General features: G+C 38.7%; 1 protein-coding gene and 1 pseudogene across 16 annotated transcripts in view; one reads left to right on the top strand and one right to left on the bottom strand.

Annotated features, from left to right (window-relative positions):
• LOC126179628 (calcium/calmodulin-dependent protein kinase type II alpha chain) overlaps positions 1-23,961 on the bottom strand; it is a 1,032,354-nt gene that overhangs the window by 248,464 nt on the left and 759,929 nt on the right. For all 16 annotated transcript variants that reach the window (XM_049924622.1, XM_049924624.1, XM_049924625.1 and 13 more), the window contains exons 5-9: positions 19,696-19,834; positions 14,618-14,720; positions 14,244-14,327; positions 282-376; positions 66-188 (exon numbers count right to left, since the gene is read on the bottom strand). In XM_049924622.1, the coding sequence (XP_049780579.1) occupies positions 66-188; positions 282-376; positions 14,244-14,327; positions 14,618-14,720; positions 19,696-19,834 (544 nt within the window). The remainder of the gene's footprint in view (positions 1-65; positions 189-281; positions 377-14,243; positions 14,328-14,617; positions 14,721-19,695; positions 19,835-23,961) is intronic.
• Positions 21,756-21,873, top strand: LOC126104069 (5S ribosomal RNA; annotated as a pseudogene).

The raw sequence follows: 23,961 nt of genomic DNA, 5'->3' as shown, positions 1-23,961 counted from the left end.
GAAGCTGTACCAAAGTGTTACTGACAAAACTTGGTACATAAACAACTAAGAAGACAATAGCTTACGCAGATCCATGGATGCCTCAGAGCTTCAGAAGCTGTTATTCTCTTGGAGGGATTTACAGTCAGCATCTGGTTAATCAGATTTTTTGCCTCTGGTGTGACTGTGTCCCATTCTGGAGATGGATACTGGAAATGTTATTCATTCACAAATAAAAATTACAAATTATTGTTTCTGCTACTATTACAAATTCCATGTAGCTTATATGGTTGGTTTCTTACGTCATATGCTCCAGCCTTTATTTGCGCATACAGCCTATGTTGATCCTCATCCCAGAATGGTGGGTAACCAACGAGCAAAATATAAAGAATAACTCCTGAAAGAAAATGTTCATGAGATACAACAAAAACAGATGAAATTAACTAAGATGATACAGGAATCATCGCACTTACTAAATAAAGGACTACAAAAACACACACACACACACACACACACACACACACGCACACGCACCACAAACAAAAGGTTACTGTGATAACATTACAGTCTGCTCTTCAAAAGATGTTGAAATATTGCAAAGTATCAGAGATTATTTATTTATTTTGTGTTCCGGTGTTCCACGCTGTGAATATATCTCAGGATGTGGAATGAGTCAGTCTTACAAGTTTGCTGGGTTTACATTCTGTGGTAATATGTAAATAATCAACTTCACATTAAGGCATCAACAACTTAAGTTCTATTACAGGAAAGTAAAAGTATTTCAATATGTTTTCAGTAGATAAATAAACAAGAACATAAATAAGGATCTAGCAGCATATCTGAGTGTTAAAGTTACATGGGCACTATACAGGGTGATTCACAAAGAGATGCAAATATTTTAATATGTTATTCTACAAGTAAAAGTAAAGTAAAAAGTTGATATAAACATAGGTCTGCAAATGTTTGGTTACGGAGTTATGGCTAATAAAAGATTTTGCCTGACATTTAGCAACTTCACTAATATGAAGCCATCGCAAAACTGTACGAGATTAAAGTACATCATTATTTCCATTTATTTTGTTGTTAATGTTCTGGCGAATCTAATAAAACATGTCCCAGATGTGTATTTGCAGTAGTTTTCCAGAACCTCCAGAGAAGCAAAGATTATTATACAAGTAAATTTGTTTATGCTCCATGAAAAATCTAGAAACGTTTATGTCACTGTAGGCAAGTGTTAGTGAGTTGTTCCAGTCATTTCCTAATGTGGAAATGATTTAGTTTTCTGTATTGTTCAGTGAAAGAACAGTGTATTTACGTGAAACTACATAGTAACTGCTGTAATCTGTAGATTATTTCTGAAATAGGGATGCCTTTCAAATTTACGATGGAGGAATACACTGATATGGTGTTGATTTATGGCAAGTGTGATGGTAATGCTATGGCTGTAGTTAATGAATATCACGTATGTTCTCCAACTCAGAGGATTCCTAATGCACGAACCATTTCTCAAGATGTTCTGAAAAACTACTGAAGATGCATGTCTTGGATATGTTTTATTAGATTCATCAGATCAATAACAACAAAATAAATGGATATCGTGCTTTATTTTAACCTTGTACAGTTTTGTGATGGCTTCATCCTAGCAAAGTCGCTAAATTTCAGGCAAAATCTTTTATTAGCCCTAACTCTGTAACTAAACATTTGCGGACCTATGAACTTTTTACTTTAGTTTTACTTGTAGAATAACATATTAAAATATTTGCATATCTTCATGAATCACCCTGTATATTGTGGTTCAGAAACTCTTCTGTAGTGCAAAAAGATCCTTGCAAATAGAAATTGCTGTGTGTTGCTTTAAGCAAAAGTTTACTTTCACCTACAAACTACTGTAATTACAGATTAATTATGTTACTCCTGATTGGTCTTATATTATCTGTACAAACAATACACTAAAATGATTTACTGGATCAGATACACAAATAAATAAAAAATAAAATAAATTACTATAAAAATATTTTCATATGATATCAGCTCTGGAAAAACATATTGTATGCCTGGGGTGTTTTTTGATCCCAAAGTGATTCAAGCAACTTTATGGTGATAAAATTTGAAATATGTCCACAAAAGTAATTCTAATTTATTGAGAAAAATATGCATCATGTTGATATAACAACTCCATAATTTCCTAATATAATTAAGTTACATATAAGCTGTAATTATTAACTAAATTTGTTTGAAATATGAAAAAATATTTTGTTTAGTTCCAAAAATTATTTTGACACAAAATATTCATAGCCCACACACTACGTAACAATACTGTATTTTATTAATATTATGTGTAATATCACTTACATGGAATTTTATCAGAAATGCACTCTTACTCGCTCTCTGTGTCATATTATGAAAAAGTATCACACAACACAGTTATCCTAGTATGTTCTTTACAGACAAACTTGTGACACTCATCACACTGTTGATTCACTTTCTTGTTCTTTGGCCTTGGGCTCGAATCACACCGTTTTCTTTTCAGATTTGGAAAATGGGCTACCTGTTTATCATGTTGTTTTTCTTTTTAGAAGATCCTTGAAGCCTGAAGATATTACTGCTGAATGAATGCATTGTGTTTTGCTCTGGGGAGATAGGATTTGTCATTCAATGTGAGGTTTGACTAGTTCTTTTTCTAGTTCTGACAGGAATTCTCTTCTTGCATTTTTACTTCTCATGTCATGTCAAATTTTACAATGCAGAATATAAACATTGAGACAATCTAAATCCAGTATATCAAAAAAATATAGCAAATGGCCACCTTCTTGTTCTACGTTTCACTGAATAATATCTAGCCATCTTATCAACTGTATCAGCTCCTGACTCTGTTGAGCTGTAGAACATTATTATTTCAGGTTTTTTGTGCTCATGCTCACTTCCATCAAATGTGGCTCAAAAAATAGGTAAGCCATACTCTTCTGACTAAAAGTCACTCAAAGGTTTCCCACATGCCTTATGCAAGCCACCTATTATTAGCAGAGCAAAGAATGCCTACAGCTCTGTAGAATCAAGTTCAATCCAGCATTCAAGAGTTGGGAATAGAATTTTATTATATTTTGAATGATTATTGGTATGCATTACTACTACACTCTGCAGGTGATTGGTGACAAAAAGTCTGAAACAATCTGCCCTTGTCTGTAACTGTGATCTACAGTGACGTGGAATATGTGCAGTTTGATGTGTTACATTCCTTGATACCTGCTTGTGTACATCAGGTGGTACTGTGTGTTATCCATCCACTTCCAGACAAAAAAATAGTTGCATTCATTACCTGAATACCATTATCATCAGCATCTTCACAGTCACTCATATCCACTTCATCTCTGACCTGCATATCTTCCTCTGTCATATCTCCATCAGCATCACTGTTATTCTTATTTCCAAAAATTGATTCATTATCACTATCACTCTTCTGTAAATCTGCCAAAGCCTGCTCGAGACTGTAGTCCCTCGTAAAATGTATATCACTATCCATGATGAATAAACTATCACACCATGTCTTCCCTCCACAAAACTCAATTCCAAACTGTGAATTTGTCATAAAATTGCACATGAATGCATTTTCTATTGATTGTTTACAATAGTATACAAATGAATGCAGTTTATAAGGTGAATTGTTGTCAAGATTTATTTTCATAACAAAACTTTATATATAACACTGAAAATCACATATCAAACAATGGAAAAGCCATGATGGAATGTAACAATATTAGAGGCACAATAAGAAGATTCACACAATTATAGCTTTCGTTCAGTTGTCTGAGATTGCAGACGTGTGTGCAAGTTGTGTTTGCTTGAGAGAGCGAGAGAGAGAGAGAGAGAGAGAGAGAGAGAGAGTGTGTGTGTGTGTGTGTGTGTGTGTGTGTGTGTTTGTGTGTGTGTGTGTGTGTGTGTGTGTATTGCTGACAAAGGCCTTAATGGCCGAAAGCTTTAATTGTGTGAATCTTTTGTTGTGCCTATCGCAACTCAACATCTCTGCTATATAATGAGTAGCAACTTTCCTTCTCTAATATTGAAAATCACATATTGTATACCTGGTGTATTTTCTGACCCCACAGCAAAAACTTCAAATTGTTATACTACAAACTTTAATATAGTCATAAATATTTTACCCAGTTATAATAAAAAGTCCATGAATAGCATATCGGAAGGATGAGTAGTCTGCAGTCACGTTAAAACTGTTTACTTGTAGTTAAACAAGTCTTGGGGTCTATAAAGACCCCACATATCATGTGAGGGGTAATGTGTAATTAGATTGAACCTCTTCTTAGAAGAAGAAAGTTGGTGCTAACATCTGGCGTGTTATTCTCAGTGCTTGAGTAAATGTGGAATGGTAGATTATGTGTATCAAACGTTTCCATTAAAACAATTTATTGTTTTGAGTGGTAGTTAATCATCAGCACTAAATTAAAGTCTGGTGCACATAGAATGAACAACCGAAAGTGCTGTTTTGGGTGGTCGGTGAGACAGTATTTATTACATTTGGTACAATACCATAATGAGAGGAAGTGTGACTGCCACATTACTGTCACAGTATCAGGTGAAAGATAATTCTGTAACATTTTAATGCCATATAAAGCTAGCAGAGTTGGGGGTGGGAGTGGGGCTGGGAGTGGGGGTGGGAGTGGGGGTGGGGGTGGGGGCAGAGAGAGAGAGAGAGAGAGAGAGAGAGAGAGAGAGAGAGAATGCTTTCCTAAGTAGTAAAAATCATGTACAGCAAGTATACTGACAACTGATTAGACTCTAAAAATATAAAGAAGTACACTGGGGACATGTGCAAAATGCCACAGAGAGAGAAATGAAGATGATAAGACAGTAAATTTTCTTGAGAGAATAAGGAAATTTAATGATTTGAGATGAATTGAGCTGGAGGCTTCTTAGGAAAAAAGAAAAAGAAAATATGCAGAAAGGGGAGATAAAGCCTCCAAGCAAGATACAGACAATAATGGGAGAGATTTCTCAGACTATACTGTGTTGCCACAGCTTCTCTTACCTGGTTGTTGAAAACCCATAGCTATGTTAGCAGAAAATGCCAGAGTGGGCTGATGCCTTAGAGAGGTGGAAGAGGAAGCAGATAAGGGGTACTTTTACAAGAAACTTCCTGCCAGTTCTGCTGACACAGCAAGAATTGTTGCATGTGCCTCACACCACATCTAACTTTGGTAACCACCAGGGCTATAGCTTTGCTGACATACCAGAAGTACTGAAGAAGATTGTAGCAATCATGAATTTCATTACCACATGATCAGGACCAGCACCAAGTCACTTCCTTGGTATACATGATGAGAAGTGAGTGCTCGATCAAAGAGCCATAAATACTGCCCATTTCACCTGTGCAGTGTGTGTCACTACCTGCAGCCAGTTACATGAGGTACTCCTCAAACGTTGACCCGAAATGGGTCATCTAACTGCTGCTACTAGATGCCTTCTCTGCTAGATTATGTAACTACTGGCTGCACCTAGTCCCAATGCTGCTGGGAATTGAACTTTTGTGTTCCAGCTGGGGGCCACCTGCTCGCCAACTAATGCTGACTTTGTGGTGGCTAGTTGGGTGTATATGGTTCATGCATGGCCCTGAATAGCTGCCAATCTGCCATCTGCCCTGTGCAGGCACACTGTACTACTGTAAGCTTCATCTGCAGGCCACTATAATTGCATCCTGCAATGAGGTACTTGGTTCAACTTTGTGTGGTCGACTGTTCACCACACCAAATTGTGCATCAGTACCAGCCAATGTTACCAACTTTTGCAGAGCCTGTCACAGATGCATGCCAGCCACCTGCCTAAGGCCTGACATGATGCTACATTGCCAGAGTGCTCACAACATAACTTCATCTCAGCTGCTGCCTGCTTCATGTGGTGACACTGTGCACTGACTGCTACACAAGGTTGCTCATTGAGCCAATATCACTTCCCCCACTGGGGCCAGCCTATGCTTTGGGGTGCTGAAGAATGGTCCACAATGCTATGGCTGCTGTACTTTTTGCACAGAATAAATAAATCAAATAAACCCACATAAGTGCTGTTTTTATGACTTTCCATCAGACACTCACCTAGCTCTATGAAGATACCAACCTGCAAACTGACAGTCCATGCGTTCCCAACCTGTAGCAGGGTGCATAATCTCACCCAAATTCCTGACCCCCACCACAAATGATGTCAGAAGTGGTCACTGGATCCACTTCAACTGGCTTCAGAAATTGCCGACTGCTGACAGCTAGTGGCAGAAGTGGCTACATGGCTGATCCTCCCTCCCTCTTGCTCCACTGCAGGTGTGATGGCCCAATGCTTGAACTACCGTAAGATGCTTACAGTTCAGTTTGTTGCGTAGCATAAGGACATCTACTTCAGTCAATTCAAGGTGAAAACAAGAGAGGACTATACAGATATGTATCCAGCGAGCTGCACACAATGTAATTCATAAGGTCACAGTTTACACTGTATGGAATTAGTGCCCATCACATGTTCTATGTTCCATTAGTATGGGCGTTATAGTGCCATGAAACCAAGGAGATAATGATCAGGTGCAAGGACTATGGCTAATATTTTACTAATATGGTTAGCTATACTTTTATTATTCCCATTTTCTTTGTTTGTTTTGCCTATTATTTTTATCATATGGGATAGAGGCTACAGAATGACTGAGTCAAGAACACAGAGGGTTGCTATCCTAACAGCTGCACAGTCATTATTGGAGGAGGTAGCTCAGTTGACAGCAGATAATACTTAAACTCCTAAAGCAGTTAGATGCTGTTGGTGAGAACAGGGCCTTGTCCAGTATGACTGCTCCCACCTTTGGCTGCCACTGGATTAGTCAGTCATTTCTTGGGTGAGGCTGTGGAGGACATACTAGCATTTATAAATAGTTGGTTGACAGCTGAAAAGCAAGGATTTTGGACATGTGAACAGTTGTTACAGAAGACCAAGTGGCACTTGTGAGAAGAAGCAAAAATGTATGCTACTAGTGATGACCCCTAAAGGAATACTCAAGCATTTATTGAACTCAGAAAAAGCCTGGTATAACTTTTCTGGTAAAATGTCACAGGAGGCAGAATAGCTGCAGATATCACTGCTAACAATTAAATGGGTGTTGCAGAAGCAAAATGAGTCTGTTGAGAATTTTGTACATATGATCAGTGTGAATACCAATCAGTTGACAGATAATGATGAAATGAACAGAATCGTTCTGCAGGAAGTGGAACAGCAGTTGAAAATCCACAGCTGGGTTAGCAGAAAATGTCATTGCTGGCTGACACACGAAGCCTTAGAGGGTTGGAAAAGATGGGAGCCAGTGATGCATACTTTTGTGAGGAGCTAAAAGCTGGCTCTGACAACAGCATGAATCACTCTCTGGGGCTCACACCATGTATCTAAGTTTGACAACCAGTGCTGTGACTGTAACACTGCTGACACAACAGAACTAAAGAAGAAGGCCATAGCAATGGCAGCCTAGATTGACAAATATTCAGTCTGAGAAATGAGTCATCCTTCATCCACTTGAGGAACTGGTGCCTCCTAGATGGGGAGGAGCACCATCTGGTGACCGACTTTAGTGACTTAGGGGTACCTACCTAAGTGTCCATGGTTCACACCTGGGCATCACTGACTTCTGAGCTGCTGACTGCTTTGTACGGGCACACTCCACTATCACAGGCTGGAAAGTCTTTGTTCAACAATGTGTGCTCTTATGCTTCCCGAATTTCAGCAAACCAATGTGACTAACTTCTGCAGAGTCTGTCATAGGGTCATGCTAGCCACCTACACAAGGCCTGACACTATGCTACACAGTTGGGGTCCTGACAACTTATCTTTGCCTCAGCTGCGACCTGTTTGACACAGTGACACCATGTGCTTGCCATTCCACGAGACTGCTAAATGAGCTAAGCACACTTCCCTAACTGGCCCCAATCTGCCCTGCAGCATTACGACTGCTGTTATTTTTCACATGGAATAAATAAATGCATGTAATTGCTGTTTCTATGACTTGCCATTGAACATCCATCTGGCTCCATGAGCATGTTTACCCTGATAACTGACACTCAGTGTCATTCCACCCTGCAGCTGTTAACCTAAACTGACCCACATTACTGAAGCCCTTGCATCAGTAAAGTAAAGAGATGGAAGGCAGAAACAATAACTAGTAACAGGAAAAGTACAGGCCTTTGAAAAATAAATAAATAAGTATAATAGCTTAAATAGTTTATAGGAATAGTGTCATACAAACGAAGCAACTCTGTGTGAGGCAAGTGTGTAGACACAGAGGTGCTGAAATGTAATTTCACAAGAGCACCTGTTTGCACACAGTAAGGCAACCAGGTTATGCCGAGCAATCATGATGACACTGCAGAAGGGCCATGCAGTAACTGCCTGACTGCAGTATGTTTCCGCACTGTTGGAACACAGAAGTGTAGATCTGCATGTGAATGGAACCAGTGTACAGCACAAAAAAGGTGCTTTTAATTGGTATAAATACCCTCCATTTCTGTTAGAATTATGTGGAGTCTGGCAGCATCCTCCACAACATTGGGCCCACATCAGTTTTCAATATGCTATGCATCAGCCAGCAGCCAACATCGGTCTGGGCAGCTAGCTCCATCTGATTAGCTCACGATTCTGAGCCTGCCACACAGCCTTAGGTAACACAATAAGTAGGCTGTCACCCAGGTGCCACAGCAGCATCAAACTTCTGTCTTGGAGGGCAGCTGCTCACAGCCAGGATGGTACTTCTGCCATCCCCTTCACACCAGGACGAGCTTCTAGCCCAGTAGGTTTGGCTGCCTAAGGGAATTCAGCAGATGTAAACATTGATGGCATTGCTAACTCAGACAATGCTGCTGAGTAAGGTAAACAGTATCTGCAGAGCCGACATGGACGTCAGATGGCCATCCCACCTCGGTGGTCTTCTGACATCATCTGCATCACAGATGGAGCCTGCATCTAAAGAGGGTGAATCCTGGGGCATTGTAACACTCCAGCATTGTAATTCAAGACAGATAAAATATGTTGTATCTTGCATTGGAGTTTTCATAGTCACTTCTGGCCAGCACTACCATCTCAACAACCCACCACCTCTACAATATAATGGCTTCTCTTAGCTCAGGTTGCTATAGAGTGATGTCATAAGAACTTGTGGATCTTGTCTAGCAACTAGGACCAGCACAGTCAAATTCCATGCACCACAGCTTTGCAACCACAACATGCAGTTACGTCAAACAGTGGAGTGAGTTAGGAGACTGCTAGTTTCTGTGGTTGTTTTTTTCCCCTTATTTTATGTGATCAACGTAAGTTGAGAGCATTCTGTGTGGTATATGGTGCAGTACTAATAATTCATGTTTGAACACCAGTTTAGCAGTGCACAACATCATAATGGGTGATGATAAGACGTAAGATATATATGTGTATGATGCCATGTGGCCTGTTGTGAGTGAATTTTGTATATCTTAGTGCATGTTGGAGATTAAGGTTCCACAATGGCAGAGTCTCAAGACGGAGGCAATTCAAGCATGGGTTAATGAAATGGGCAATTGAAAACAGATAATATAGACTCATGTAATAGGCTTGCAGCTGCAGAGGAAGAATTGGAAGTAGCCGAGCAACCTACTCCATTATTAGAACCAGCCATAGTCAATTTGCTCACATCTGTCTCTTGAAAGTTGAATTCTTTTTAGGAAGAACTGCAGTTAGCAGCTAATATTGCGGGGGCTTGGGTGGGGGGTGGGGGGGAGGGTCACAGCATCAGTTATTACAGGTGAAAAGGTTACAGTTAGTAGGGAAGTTAAGACATATATCAGATGTACAGAGCAACTAAGAGGTGTGTAGATATTTAATGAATTGAAAAAAAAGTCCTGCTACAAAAGTACAAGGGACAAAATACTGACACTTTTTCACAAGTAGTTGGTAGTATACGAAAGAAGCATAATGAGTTGGTAGAGAATTTTGTGGACAGAATACAGAAAGTGAATGTACAGACATAAGAATTAGTAGAAAGTGATGAGGCAAATAGAATCATACTACATGAAATGGAACACATACATTTTTGAGGGGCTCAGCATCTAATATGTCTAGAAAGCTGAGATGGGTATCCAGAGAATTTATACTCAGCAGTCAGATTAGACATGGAGTTTGAAGAAGTTGATGTAGTAGCAGGAAAATGGGACAAGAGAGGAGTATTTTATGCTGACAGGAGGTATTACAGATGTGGGAGGATGGGACATGTGCAGAAGCAATATCACCAACTTCAGTGTAGTAGATGTGGTGCAGCTGCACACCAGTACTATGATTGTAGGAATGGTAAGGGAAAACAAGTGTCAAATAAACTGATGTCAAATGCAAAAGGGAACCTTAGGCCTGCTGCCTGGTGTTCCCCATGAATTTTGATGGAATGAATATGGATGAAGAGTTGGAATGTACTAATGGGACTAGTGGAAGATAAAAGCTCTAGTTTTTATTGAACACAGGGACACATGTGTCAGTTGCAAGTACAGATCTCATGGGTCTGAGGTGATTAAACCTCCACAGTATAACTGACATGGACTTTATGATAGTGATGCAGAATCTTTGGGTTCAGCAATGGTAGACATTTCAGAGGGGATGCAGCGTTTTAGGTAATGCTTAGAAGTTGTGCCATGTGTAACTGGTGGTTTCCGTATGATCTTAGAACTGGATTTTCTGACAACACGGCATGCCAAAACTGACCTGAGGTGACACATAGTGGAACTTAAGAGGACAATGTTCCAGCTAGGGGAGACGGTCACCAGTAAAGTAAAAACACAAAATGCACAAATCTTAAGAGGTGAACCACTTAAATTGCTGTCAACAGCACTGAGGATTAATTCACATGTTACTGTGCAGCACAGTATTAATGCTTTGTGCTTGGTACAACCATGGGCAGAAAATGCTCATTAGACTAACCACATTGCTTTGTACATAGAAGCTTAGTACTTGTTCAAGACAAATCAGACAGGAAGGCAGTGCCCGTGAATTTAGATGATTTTGGCACCAAAGGAGTACAGCTCACCAAGTGGATGTTGGTAGATAATCTGGAAGTCCTGGCTGATGTGGGTAGGGGTTCTCTCAATGTGCACCACAAAAATGTGCAAACTGCCAATAAAACTGCATAGAACAGGAAGTTAGAACATCTTAGAGGTATGGATGGATTGTACAAATTTGAGGGCTTGATTTTTCCTTGAGCGCCTTCACCACACCACCTATAATGCAGCATCACATTCCTACAGGAACTGAGTTACCAGTGTATGGTAAACCTTACTGTATACTGCAGTTTATGGAATCAGTGTTAGAGGACTTCATTGAGTCACAGCTAATGGATGGGGTAAGAGAGGAAAGCACTAGTTCACGGAGTGCAGCCATCATAGCAGTACTGAAAAAGTCACTGGATGGAACCGAAATATATAGAGTCTGTTGTGACTATAGGTGTATTTACAGCAAAAGCATGATTAGTGCATATTCAGTCCCAAGCATTACTCCAACTATTGATAATTTAGGGCAGTGAAAGCACTTCTCTACTTCAGATCTGAGGAGCATCAGATACATGTAAACTTGTAGGACCATCCGATAACAGTGTTCTCAGTCCCCTGGGGCCATTTTCAGTATCATAGAATGCCATTTGGATTGGAGATTCTCCAGCAAAATTTCACCATTTGTTGTATGGAGTGCTGAGGGTGTTGAACTCTCACCAGTGCACGGTCTACCTGGATGACTTAATTTTTGTGAAGGATATGGCAGAGCAAATGCAACATTTATGAGAGGTTTTTACAAGATTACAAGCTGCAAATTTAACATTGAATGACACTCTGCATTAGAAGAAGTCATTTATGTAGGGTATATTGTTAGCAGTGAAGGGGTTAAGACATATCCGAGGTTGACACAAGCAGTACGGAAACTTCCAATTCCTAGTAATACCAAGGAGTTACAATTTTCTTTTGGTCTGGAGAATTATTATAGAAAATTTACAAAAGGGTTTACAGATATAGCACAACCACTTATACAACCATTAAGACTGTGAGAAAAGTAAAACTAAAAAATATTTTATATTGACAGGTGTTGAGCTCAGAACTGAGAAATAGTGTGCATTGCACAACTGAACAAAGAAAGAAACACAAGGTGCTCTATTCCCTGGCTAATTACTATGCTGATATGATAAAGGAAGCAAGATGGAGCAAACAGGGCCAGTATAATGTAAGGTATGTACCTCCAGATTTTTTAAAGACTTATCAAGTTCTGTATTACAAAACAGTTCATCTGGGAAGTAAAGTAGGAGATCCATATGTTAAAAATGCATTGGCTCTGAGGTATAATCCATCTGGGGGCACTGAACATAAACTGAACTTTGCAGAGGACTGGAAATTACTTCCAAGATGGTCTGAACAGTCATCAAAAATATTTAAAAAATTCTGCACTGGACCAGTTGCTATTTGTGCACAAAAGTATTAATATCCTTTTTATGAAGATCTTCTTTACAAATAATGCCAAGCAAATTGTTGTCAAAACTCAACGATACTTTCCATAGCAGCCAGTCTTGTTTGAAAAGGATTTAAATTCAAATTAAATTTATTTTATGTATTTCTATGTTTGGTTCTGTTAGTAACATTTAAAACTATTGGAGTGTAAAAATTCTTAACTTCTTGCTTTACTAACTTTTTATTGCAAAATCCTGGATCTTATTTAGTAAGACCCTACATTCCACAAAATTGCCAAATAATAGGTGCAGCAAGTATTGTAAGTTAAGTTTCTGACTCATCACCTCTTTAAAGGAATATAACTTACATCAATAAAAAAACTGTATGTTACAAGAAGAATTTTTAAGTTTTCTGTGAAATACTCATACGTATTTTTGAGATATGTGGTTTCATTATCTTCACAAAGGTATGTGCCTTAATAACTGCCATCTTCTTAGATCAAAAGAAAACTGCAATATCTACTTTGTTTATACAAAATATTTAAGCATTCATAAGATGTGCATGGTAAGTTTAACCCCAGCACAAAGTGCAAAACACTGGTCTCATTTCTTTTATTGGCAACATAATGAGGTATAGTTTACTCTCTCTGCAGTACTTCACGTGCACAGTGTTATTACACAAATGATGTCAGGGACAGGCATCTCTCTGGTCATCACTGTTCTTGTAAGAACATTGAAGGTAAATAACACTGTTAGAAAAATGAGAAGTAATAACTGTGGGCCACTGAAAAGGTGGTGGTGGTGGTTAGTGTTTAACGTCCCGTCGACAACGAGGTCATTAGAGACGGAGCGCAAGCTCGGGTTAGGGAAGGATTGGGAAGGAAATCGGCCGTGCCCTTTCAAAGGAACCATCCCGGCATTTGCCTGAAACGATTTAGGGAAATCACGGAAAACCTAAATCAGGATGGCTGGAGACGGGATTGAACCGTCGTCCTCCCGAATGCGAGTCCAGTGTGCTAACCACTGCGCCACCTCGCTCGGTGCCACTGAAAAGGATTCTCATTGACAGTTACAAAAGAAAGGAAAATGAGAACCGAAATTTTGCTTATTGCTGCCACTCCTGTTGCTTTGTAGTATAGTGTGGTGGCATCAGTACTTTATCAAATAACAATATCATTACAGTTACATCTAAGATGAACTCAGTTTTCCTAACAGCAGTATCTTTTCACTTATAATGTATGGTAGTGTGAAGATCAATGTCAGTAGATAACAATCACTGTGTAATCAATATTGCTGATTTTCATGAAAGACACAGCTCTTATACAGCATCCTGGTTTAGATTGGGGCCTTCATCGTTTCAGGTGACTGACTTATTTTACGAAAGTTCAAAGATTACAGGCAATTTGTCAGTAAGTGTTCTTCAATCATTATCATTAATGTGTGCAAAAGATGCCAACATTTCAGCTGCTAATCATAGGAGACAAATGGCACTGTGAGAAGAAGACAGACAGGCAATGTCTTATGAATGTGGAAAAAAATTACAGACTAATAAGATAAGGTAGCTAACTGAAGATAGTGGAATAATAATACTTTTTAAAAATCATATTTTAATTTTACAAGATTTTATTCTTTACTTTCAGAGGTAATAATGACTAAAATAACTCTTGTGACAAGCTCTGTACCTGACTATTATACTGGAGGTGAACTAATCTACCCCAAGAAAGTACAGTGACACTGTAATTTGTAAAGCAATTTTCTGCGATTACAATGCATTTTTCATTAAGAATAACACAATGATACTCACCGCAAGCCCATATGTCAACTGGTTTACCATATGGTTCTTTTTTTAACACTTCTGGAGAGAGATATCCTGGTGTACCCGCAAATCCTGGAAAACAAAACAATAAATTCAGTGTCTTACTTTTAACCGAAAAAGTACTTTGTGTGTGTGTGTGTGTGTGTGTGTGTGTGTGTGTGTGTGGGTGCGTGCGCATGCGCACGCACATGCACACATAAAAAAAGACAAAAAAAAATCTTGTCTCCGTTTCTCCTCCATTTCCTGACATTGTCTTAGCTAACATTGCACCACAATAAATATTTACTTAAATAACGTTCAGAATATTAAGGATTGGAGCTTAATTATCATAAATGTGTTAAATATTTCTCTGTGTCTCTCACCAAACCATGCTTGTTGTTCCCCTTGAACTTCTATCGCCAAGCCAAAATCGGCAAGTTTCACTGCTGCTCCCTTTTGTTTACTAGCCAACAACAAGTTCTCAGGCTGTAAAACAAATAACAAAAAGATAAATAATACATTTCATAAAATACTACTGTTTATCATTAATTTAGTGGTATCATGAAAGTAACAATAGCTGTAAACTGCAGATAACAGAAGCATGCATCACACATCTCTCTCCTTCTGTATGTGATAACCAACTTTAAAAAGTAATCTGAGTTCTCTACACAGATATTGAAGTTCCCTGCTTCGAGTGGCATGGCATACACTACTTGTTGAATTTTATCTTCTGTTGTTGTGTCAACAGTCAGAAAGGAATGTCAATATTTAATTTTGATCAAAAGTTTCAAAAAGAGAAACATCAACATTTCTTTTTAATGCTAATGTAGGATTTATCACAAATTTGGTCAGACCTTATCTTAAGTTTGCCCTGCAACCAACTGCCTGTCTAGTGATTGATAATGGAGGGGGAGCTTTATAAACACATACACCACATTTAATGGGACACAGCGAGTGGAGAATTTGGGTCTCACTAAACAAAACTGATATATTTCTCCTTGAATTAAAGATATGAAAGGAAGTGTATAATCATGGTTTGTGTAGCAGAATTATGGTCCAGGTATTTTATAGAAACCCATATGTGGAAATTATTAATTGGTTGTGACATATTACTGGTCACTAAACAGATTAACAATTCACCATAATAACTGAAACTCTGTGCTTATGGCAACACTGCCCAAAACACATTAAAAATATTTTATATTTGATTAGACATAGTGTCTGACTGAAAAGCTACATAGGACTGCTGCATAAAGAATGCAGTAAATGCTTTAAACCCAATTACCATACTTTCTACTACCAAATTCCCTTATTATCCCCACCCTATGTAAGTAAGGTTAAAAATATAATGACAAATATGTGCATATAAAGTATTTCATTTGTGAAAGTGGTTAAATTCCAAAGACAAGAGGTATTCCATGGTCTCTCTCTCTCTCTCTCTCTCTCTCTCTCTCTCTCTCTCTCTCTCTCTCACACCCAACCCCCCCCCCCCCCCCCCCCCGCCCCCCAACCCCTGCCCTCTGAAAACCTCTAAGCCTCAGCAGCTATGTGCACTTTGTCAACATAATCATCACACATTTGCATCACCAATGTGTAACTTATAGGGTGGAGTGTTCTCAAACAACTTTTTTTAAGTCTGTTACACCATCCTCAGGACAGCTGCTCATTGTTCCTGGACATATACCAAACAGGTGCTCATTGTTCCTGGACATATACAAAACAAAGTCCACATAGAAGTTTCTTCATACCCCAGATAGGTGGTAATCGGAAGGGGCCCAGTCATTAAGTGGAATACAATGGGTGTAGCAGTATCTGAAACACTATGTCAGTGATGGTAGCCATAATTGTGCAACTTGTATGGGGACAACCATTGTCTTGTTGAAGAGCATTTGTTTCATCCCTTTTCCTGATTGGTTCTTTTGTATTGCATGATGTGCCCTCTGCACAGGCTCCACATACACTGTGATTCAGTCTCTGGCCCATGGCAGTGAGTTTGGACATTAAACCTCCTGGATTCTGGCTGTGGCACTGAAGGAGATCACTGCAAATGTCCTTGTGCTGTTGTGTTTGTGCCGCATTCAGGGATTTGCGAACCCACCTGGCAGACATCTTCTCAACCTTAAGGTGACTGTGCATGATGCCATACAGAGTGTTTCTCGCAAGTCCTGTGGCCACTTCCGTTTCTAAGAACATGAAAGATCTTTTCTCCTGAATATGCTTTTGCAATCTTGAAATGTTGACTGGTGTTACTACAGTTACCTTCCTTATGGAACTGGTATCTTCGTTGATGTGTGGTCACTTTTCCAGCCATCCATCCAGTTGTGTACAGTTTTTCATGACAGTGCACACTCACCACAAATTTACACCAATCGCCTGTTAATATCCCCAGTGTTCACACCTTCCTTTCACAGGAACTATGTTGTCCGACACTGCCCTTGATAAATACACTCCACATTGTTCACTCATGTTATTACAGCAATTGGGAAATGGGCTGCACTTTGTAGGGATTACATTTCTAGTGATTGTCCTGCCACCTATGGCTAGACCAAAATACTGCATATTTGCAACTGTAATGATGCATAAGATGGTGCACCTAGGAATAAATAAAACATAAATAAATATGGAATGCCCTTGGTAATAAGCAGTTAGAGATACTTAAAAGGAAAAACAAAATCTGAGCAAACTTTACTTAACAGTGGAATAAAATAAAAATGATCTATTTTTTATTTGTCATTAAAAACAACTTACTTATGAGCCCAATTAGAGAAGAAAAAAAATCTGCTTGTGTGCAAACATGAAATGAATTTCTGGAGTGCATTAGAATAAGAAAGACAATGTTGAGGCCAATGCAATGACCATATGAAAGTTCAAGTATGTTGTTACAAAGTAAAAACTGACATTTTTCAATTCCCAAAGGGTGTTCTCCTGTTGTCACTGATGTGTTATCTCCTGACTCACTATATTCCTTAAAACAAGTAATCTGTTATAGTTTTATAACACTTTCTTTGAAAGACTTTCATCTCAGCTAGACAATACTTCATAAGAAGATGTAATCTGAAATACTTAAAATACATTGGGGGAGCGCTTATGAACAAATTTTGTGACCTCATAGTGCAATGCTACACTGACCATTACTGGATACATATATCAAAACCACTACTCACAGAGGCATTTTCATCACTAAGCCATTACCAACATTACATTCAAAGAGTGTGGTTGATCCACTAATTTTTGAGCAAGAGTATGGACTTATCAACCAGGTACTAGACACAAACAGTAACCTGGACTACTCTGAGAACCCAATATCAATAATGTAAATTTAGAAATCCTTCTTGAGCAATGGCCAGCAGTCATATGTATGTACACCGATGGATCTAAATAAAATTAACTTTATTGGCTGTGCCTATACTGATATTAAAAATAACTTGAGTGAACTATTTCATCTACTGAATGAGGCACTGAAAGAGGCACAAATTTATGCTGTTGAATTCTTAGCCACTGAAAGACCACTAAGTCACAGTATGTCCACAGCAGCTGACCATTCTGTCACACTCATGGACTCAATCTCCAGGCTGAAAGAAGAACAAAGGCAGGTGTTACCTTACATACTGAATAGTTGCTGCTGCTACTGAACTGGCAAGGGAGTTTCATTTGTGTGAATCAGGGGTCACACTTGCATTGTGGAGAATGAAAAAGCTGGCCAATTAGCTAAGGGAATAATGATGACTGGGATACAAGAGTGATACATTCTCAAGGAAGATTTCAGTGTTGGGATTAGAGGCTTGACCAAAAATGACTGGAATGAGGCATGAGAGATTGAAGATGTGCACAAACACACATGGTACAGGCGAATTCATCTGCATTTACTGAAGGACCAATAGTACGTTGCAAAGGAGGATCTAATCTGAAACTTACCTCACATAGGGACCATGATACAGTTTGTGTGGATCATTGTTAGGTTGAAATTCAACCATGGCTGGTACTGACAATGTCTTCATACCATCACAATATTGCAACTGTGGGGAGCTCAAGGGCATTAATCATATCTTCTTTGACTGCCACAACACAGAAGGGAACCTGACTGGCTGTTTACAGAGCTGGTTTGCATGCACAGAGCCACTTCCTTCTCTTGTGTTAATTGTCTTGTTTACAAGGAATTTAAATATTTAGAAACAATTGGTTGCATTTATTTTAAAACTTGGAATTACTTATCATGCACTTTAAGTTTTTAATTTTTTAATATTATAAAAAAAACTTTTGAGAACACTGTTTGTTTGGACTGATTGTATGGGTCTGTAACAAGGCATGAAAGATTGAAGATCTGCACAAATGCACATGATACAGGCGAATCCATCCATATTTACTGAAGGTCCAATGGTATGTTGCAAAAGAGGCTCTGATCTGAAACTTACCTGCCACAGAGGCCATGATACAGTTTGTGTGGATTATTGCTACATTGAAATTCAACCATGGCTGTCACCAACATCATCTTCATACCATGACTATACTGCGTCTATGGGGAGCTTAAGGAGAAAGAGAAAAAGAGAGAGAGGGGGGGGGGGAGAAGGGAGGTGGGGGGGGGGAGAGAGAGAGAGAGAAATGGAGGGAGGGAGGAAAATAGGTGGGGGAGGGGGCAGAAAGGAGGTGGGGGCAGGAGGAAGTGAATGAAGTTAAGTTCATTATCACCTCTCAACTCACATACCAACCACCAGTTCCATATGAATTACTAGTACATGAAATTGAACATTTCATTCTCTCTCTCTCTCTCTCTCTCTCTCTCTCTCTCTCTCTCTCTCTCCCCGTCTCTTTCTCATGTGAGACACTGTCATTACTAACACATTTCTTTGAACCTCCACACCCTCAAATAATTTTATACATCTTTTTCTTCACTTCCCTAGTAATGATTCAGAATGTAGCACTGACCTCTGAACATCTGACATTGTTTGTTACACATACAAGAAAATCTCAGCCAGTGTATTTTGAAGTCACTTTGTAACCCTTTCAAATCTTTGTGCCTTGTCCTATGGTTTGAAGTTACTAATCACTTCCCATTCACTGCCATCAATTAAAGTATTTTTCTTAATCCAGGATCCTTTTTACTCCTCTTGCTCTCTTCCTCTCTTATCAGATACCAATTAGACAGTTCATTTGACAAGCTCAACTTCTCATCCTTTGTTGAAGTATATTATTATTTTCTTTGCCTAGTTAACTCCAGTCCCAATGTCCACAAACTTTGTGCTGCAAGATTTCTGATGTCACAACAAGAATCCAGTTAAAATTATATCACCAAGATTAAGTGCAAAAACATGAGCAATGTAATTAGATACAAAATGCTTTTTCACACATCATCATACTTTCAGTTAAAATACTGGTTACAAGAATTAACTTCTGTGGCAGAAAAGGCAATTTTCAAACATATTTTAACAGCTATTCTGTGTTTAAGATAAAAATGTTTGTGTACCTTCAAGTCCCTGTGAACAACACCATTCTGATGACAGTGGTTAACACTTTCAAGGATCTGTTGTATACAGTGTGAAGCATCTGCTTCACTATAAAATTCTCTTGCAACAATATCCTCAAAGAGTTCTCCACCAGTAACCCTAAAACAACCAAATAAAAACAATATCACAACAGCATATGCAACAGTCTACACAGCTGCCGCAACACCTTTTTTTGCATAAAATCACAAAAAATTGCGTGGAGATATGGACTGTTTCAATTATAGCACTAATTTATCAAGAAATAAAATCCATATACTACAGGAATTTAATAAAAAATAACACAATGTCAATACATGTTACTCATAATTGGCCTATGGGAGTAATTCTCTAAACTAAGCAACTCAAATTAAAATAAATATTGTTTACAGGATGTTTCCCATAGACATCAAGATGTGCTGTCTACATCTGCAGTTCATAGTTTTTTCATCTTCAGCACTCACTTGTAATGCCCATATTAGATTTGCAGAACAACATATTCCAACATTTTCACACAGATATCTAGGTTCTTTTTGTTGATCTTCATATATTTTTACAGTCCTACTTGAATCACTATCTCGTCATAGTGTTTTGGCTTATGTACCTCTTAAGTCCCATAGTGCTCAGAGCCAAGAGCTTATGTACCTCAATCATACACATAGCTGTACCACAGGTGTAATCACACTGTGTACAGAACAAACTAACATATGTTTCCTGAAAAGGAGAAGTAGCTACTTAAGTAGTTGCAGCAGCATCAGGCTGGATAATTGACTGATCTGACCTTATAATACTAGCCAACCTTACTTAATTAAGTTGGTGAAAAAAACATCTGAGAGCAAGGCAAACTACAACTGGTATATTTCCACAGAAATACAGCTTTACTTGGAGCATGGACTGTTAGATCTCTGAATCCTGGTGTTGGTGTTGGTGTTGGTGGTGGTATAGTGATGGTGCCAATTGTGATGGTGGTTGATGTTGTTATAGTCATCATTATCTTTTTCTTCTTGTTCTTCAGTCCAAAGACTGGTTGACGTAGCTTTTCACACTAGTCTTATCTGCACAAGACTCTTCATTTCTGCATAACTTCTACAGTAGAATAGAGAATTTGAGAGAGAGAGAGAGAGAGAGAGAGAGAGAGAGAAATGAATATGTTGAAGTTAGATTCAGTAGAAATTATTGAAGAGTGGTGCCAGAAAGAAGAGGACTTCTGGCTTGTTGAGTACAGGCTAGTTGGAACAGTTGAGTAGGTCTTATAATTAATAATAAGATAGGAATGTAGGTTACTACTATGATGTTCCTAGTGAATGTATCATCATAGCCAAGAAAGACCCAAAGCCATGACCCGCCACAGCAGTGCAAATGTACATGCCTACTAGCTCCTCAAATGATGAAGAGGTTAAAAATATTTATGATAAGATAAAGGAAATTGCTCAGTTTCTTAAGGGAGATGAAAATTTTAAATAGGTGCCTGGAATGAGATTGGAGGGAAAGTAAGAGATGGGAGGACATGGTCTGGCAGAAGAGGATGAAAGGGGAAGCCACCTGCAAAAATTTTGAACAGAGCACAATTTAACCATTCAAACTATGGGCTTAATTAACATGAAAGAAGATGGTATACATGGGGAACCTGGAGGTTTTAAATAGTCTATTATTTAATAGGAAGACAGAGATTAATTTATCTGTATTAATGGCAGTTGAGATCCATGGCTGTGAACTGAATTACTTGAAGAAATACAGCAATCTGACAATTCATTTTATAACTTTATTTTATGCTAGAACCCATTCCAAGCTTTCACCCATCTTCAATGTGTACAATATGTTCAGATCTTCATCAGCTTAATGTTGTTCTTGACTGCATTATAAAATGAATTGCTACGAGTATTTTGCACAAGGCCACTGAAGTATTCAAAATGCAATGAAGAAAAATGTTACACTGATGGAAATATAAATGTATCATGCAAGCTGAAGATGAGTGGAAGCCCAAGATGTGTTCTCCCACAAAATAAAGCTATATAAAATTTGGCTGGATGCTGTATTTCTTCTGCGCAACGGCCTTGCCGCAGTGGATACACCGGTTCCCGTCAGATCACCGAAGTTAAGCGCTGTTGGGCGTGGCCGGCACTTGGATGGGTAACCGTCCGGGCCGCCATGCGCTGTTGCCATTTTTCGGGGTGCACTCAGCCTCGTGATGCCAACTGAGGAGCTACTCGACCAAATAGTAGCGGCTCCGGTCAAAGAAAAACATCATAACGACCGGGAGAGCGGTGTGCTGACCACACGCCCCCCCCCCCCCCCCCCCCATCTGCATCCTCATTTGAGGATGACACGGGGGTCGGATGGTCCCGATGGGCCACTTGTGGCCTGAAGACGGAGAGCCTGTATTTCTTCTAGTGAGACAGAGATTTATGAACCAGAATTTAAACTGCAAAAATATTTCCAAGGACAGACGAAGGTTCTGACCATAATTTATTGGTTATGAAATGCAGACTAAACCTGAAGAAACTGTAAAAAGGCAGGGTATAAAGGAGTATGGGACCTGGATGAATTGTAAGAATCAGTGGCTACTAAGATTTTGAAGGTGAGCATTAAACAACAATTGAGGGGAACAGGAGAAAGAATAGCATAGAATAGCTAAGAATCAAATAGATGAAAGGCAATGCCCAGTGACAGGAGAAAATATAAAAATGCAGACAATCTAGTAGGCAGAAAGGCATACATGTCTAAAAATTATTGACATCAATGCAAAATACAAACCAGGAATGAATGGAGAAGAATTCAGAGATGTAGAAGCATAGATAGCAATCGGAGAGAGAGAAGCTGCTTATAAGAAATTAAAGAAGTCACTGGAGAAAAGAGAAGCTAATATTCAAACAAGAACTCATATGGCAAGAGAGTAATAAACAAGCTAAGGAAGGCAGAATGGTAGGAGGAGTGTATAGAAGAATTAGACAAAGGTGACAAACTGGAGGAGAAAATTATGCAACACAAACAGAAAGTAGATTAAGATGAAGGTGAGCTGAGACATATGATGCTGCAAGAAGAATTTTACAGAATTCTGAGAGGTCGCAGGTAGATACAACACAACTAGAGTAAATTTCATTCCTTCAGAATTACTGAGATCCTTGCAAGATATGTGAAACGGGTGAAGTACTAACAGACTTCATGAAGAATATAATAATTTCAGTGCAAAAGATGGAAGACACTGACAGATTTCAATATAAGTGAATCATCAGGTTAATAAGCCATACTTGTAAAATAATAACAAATTATTTACAAAAGAATGGGAAGCTGGTAGAGGCCAACCTCTGCTAAAAGTTAGGTTGAGTTCAGGAAAAGTGTGGGAACATGCAACAGTATACTGGCCATGTGACTTCTTCTAGGACATAGTTGAAGAAAGGCAAACTTACAATTACAGCGTATGTCAATTTGACAAAGACTTAGACAATACTAAGTGGAATAAACTCCTCAAAATTCTGATAGTGTTTTATTAGATGAATACATCACTATTCAGTATATTATCTATAACAGCATACTGCTGTTGTGTGAATCAAAGGACATGAAACAGACAGCAATGGTTGAGAAGGGACTGGAGACACAATTGTAGCCTATACACCTTATTATTCAGTTTCTAGATCAAGCAAGAAATATATGAAAAAGAGTAAAATTCACTTTGTCAATGACATTGCAGTTCTATCAGGGAGGGTCAAGGACTGGCAAGGGTAGTTAAATGGAATGAATAGCATCTCGAAAGGAGGTTATAAGATGAAAAATGAAAGTAGCACAAAGGCAATTAAATGTGTCCAAAACAAATCAGTCAATGTTAAGGGAATTTGATTGAGAATTGAGACAGTCACTTCAAATGAGTGGACTTTGACTATTGGAAAATTGGTATAATAATGCGAAGGTTTTTATGAACATATAGTGCGTGACATTTAGCTACCTCCTCTGCATCACATTTACAATTCTTATCTTTTCATATTCAGTATTTCAGCAATTTTAGTTGACTTCACAGGAAGATCAAAATATGCTAAAATTGCTACCAGTAGCCACAAAGCAACCACAATGTAATGAGTTTTCTGAACTATTTATCAAAATGTTGCTACCATTAAAGGTAAGTTTCACCCAACACCTAAAGAATTTTACCAATGGCTGCTTGCGGGATTTCTATATAAACAAGAGGAGGTGTGCATAGTTCAAATGCAAATTCCATGCTGCAATTGTTACTTGTAGAAACCTGGATGACCACTTTC

Source organism: Schistocerca cancellata, chromosome 1 (genome assembly GCF_023864275.1).
Source record: "Schistocerca cancellata isolate TAMUIC-IGC-003103 chromosome 1, iqSchCanc2.1, whole genome shotgun sequence".
NCBI lineage: Eukaryota > Metazoa > Arthropoda > Insecta > Orthoptera > Acrididae > Schistocerca > Schistocerca cancellata.
This window is presented reverse-complemented; position numbering and strand designations above follow the sequence as displayed.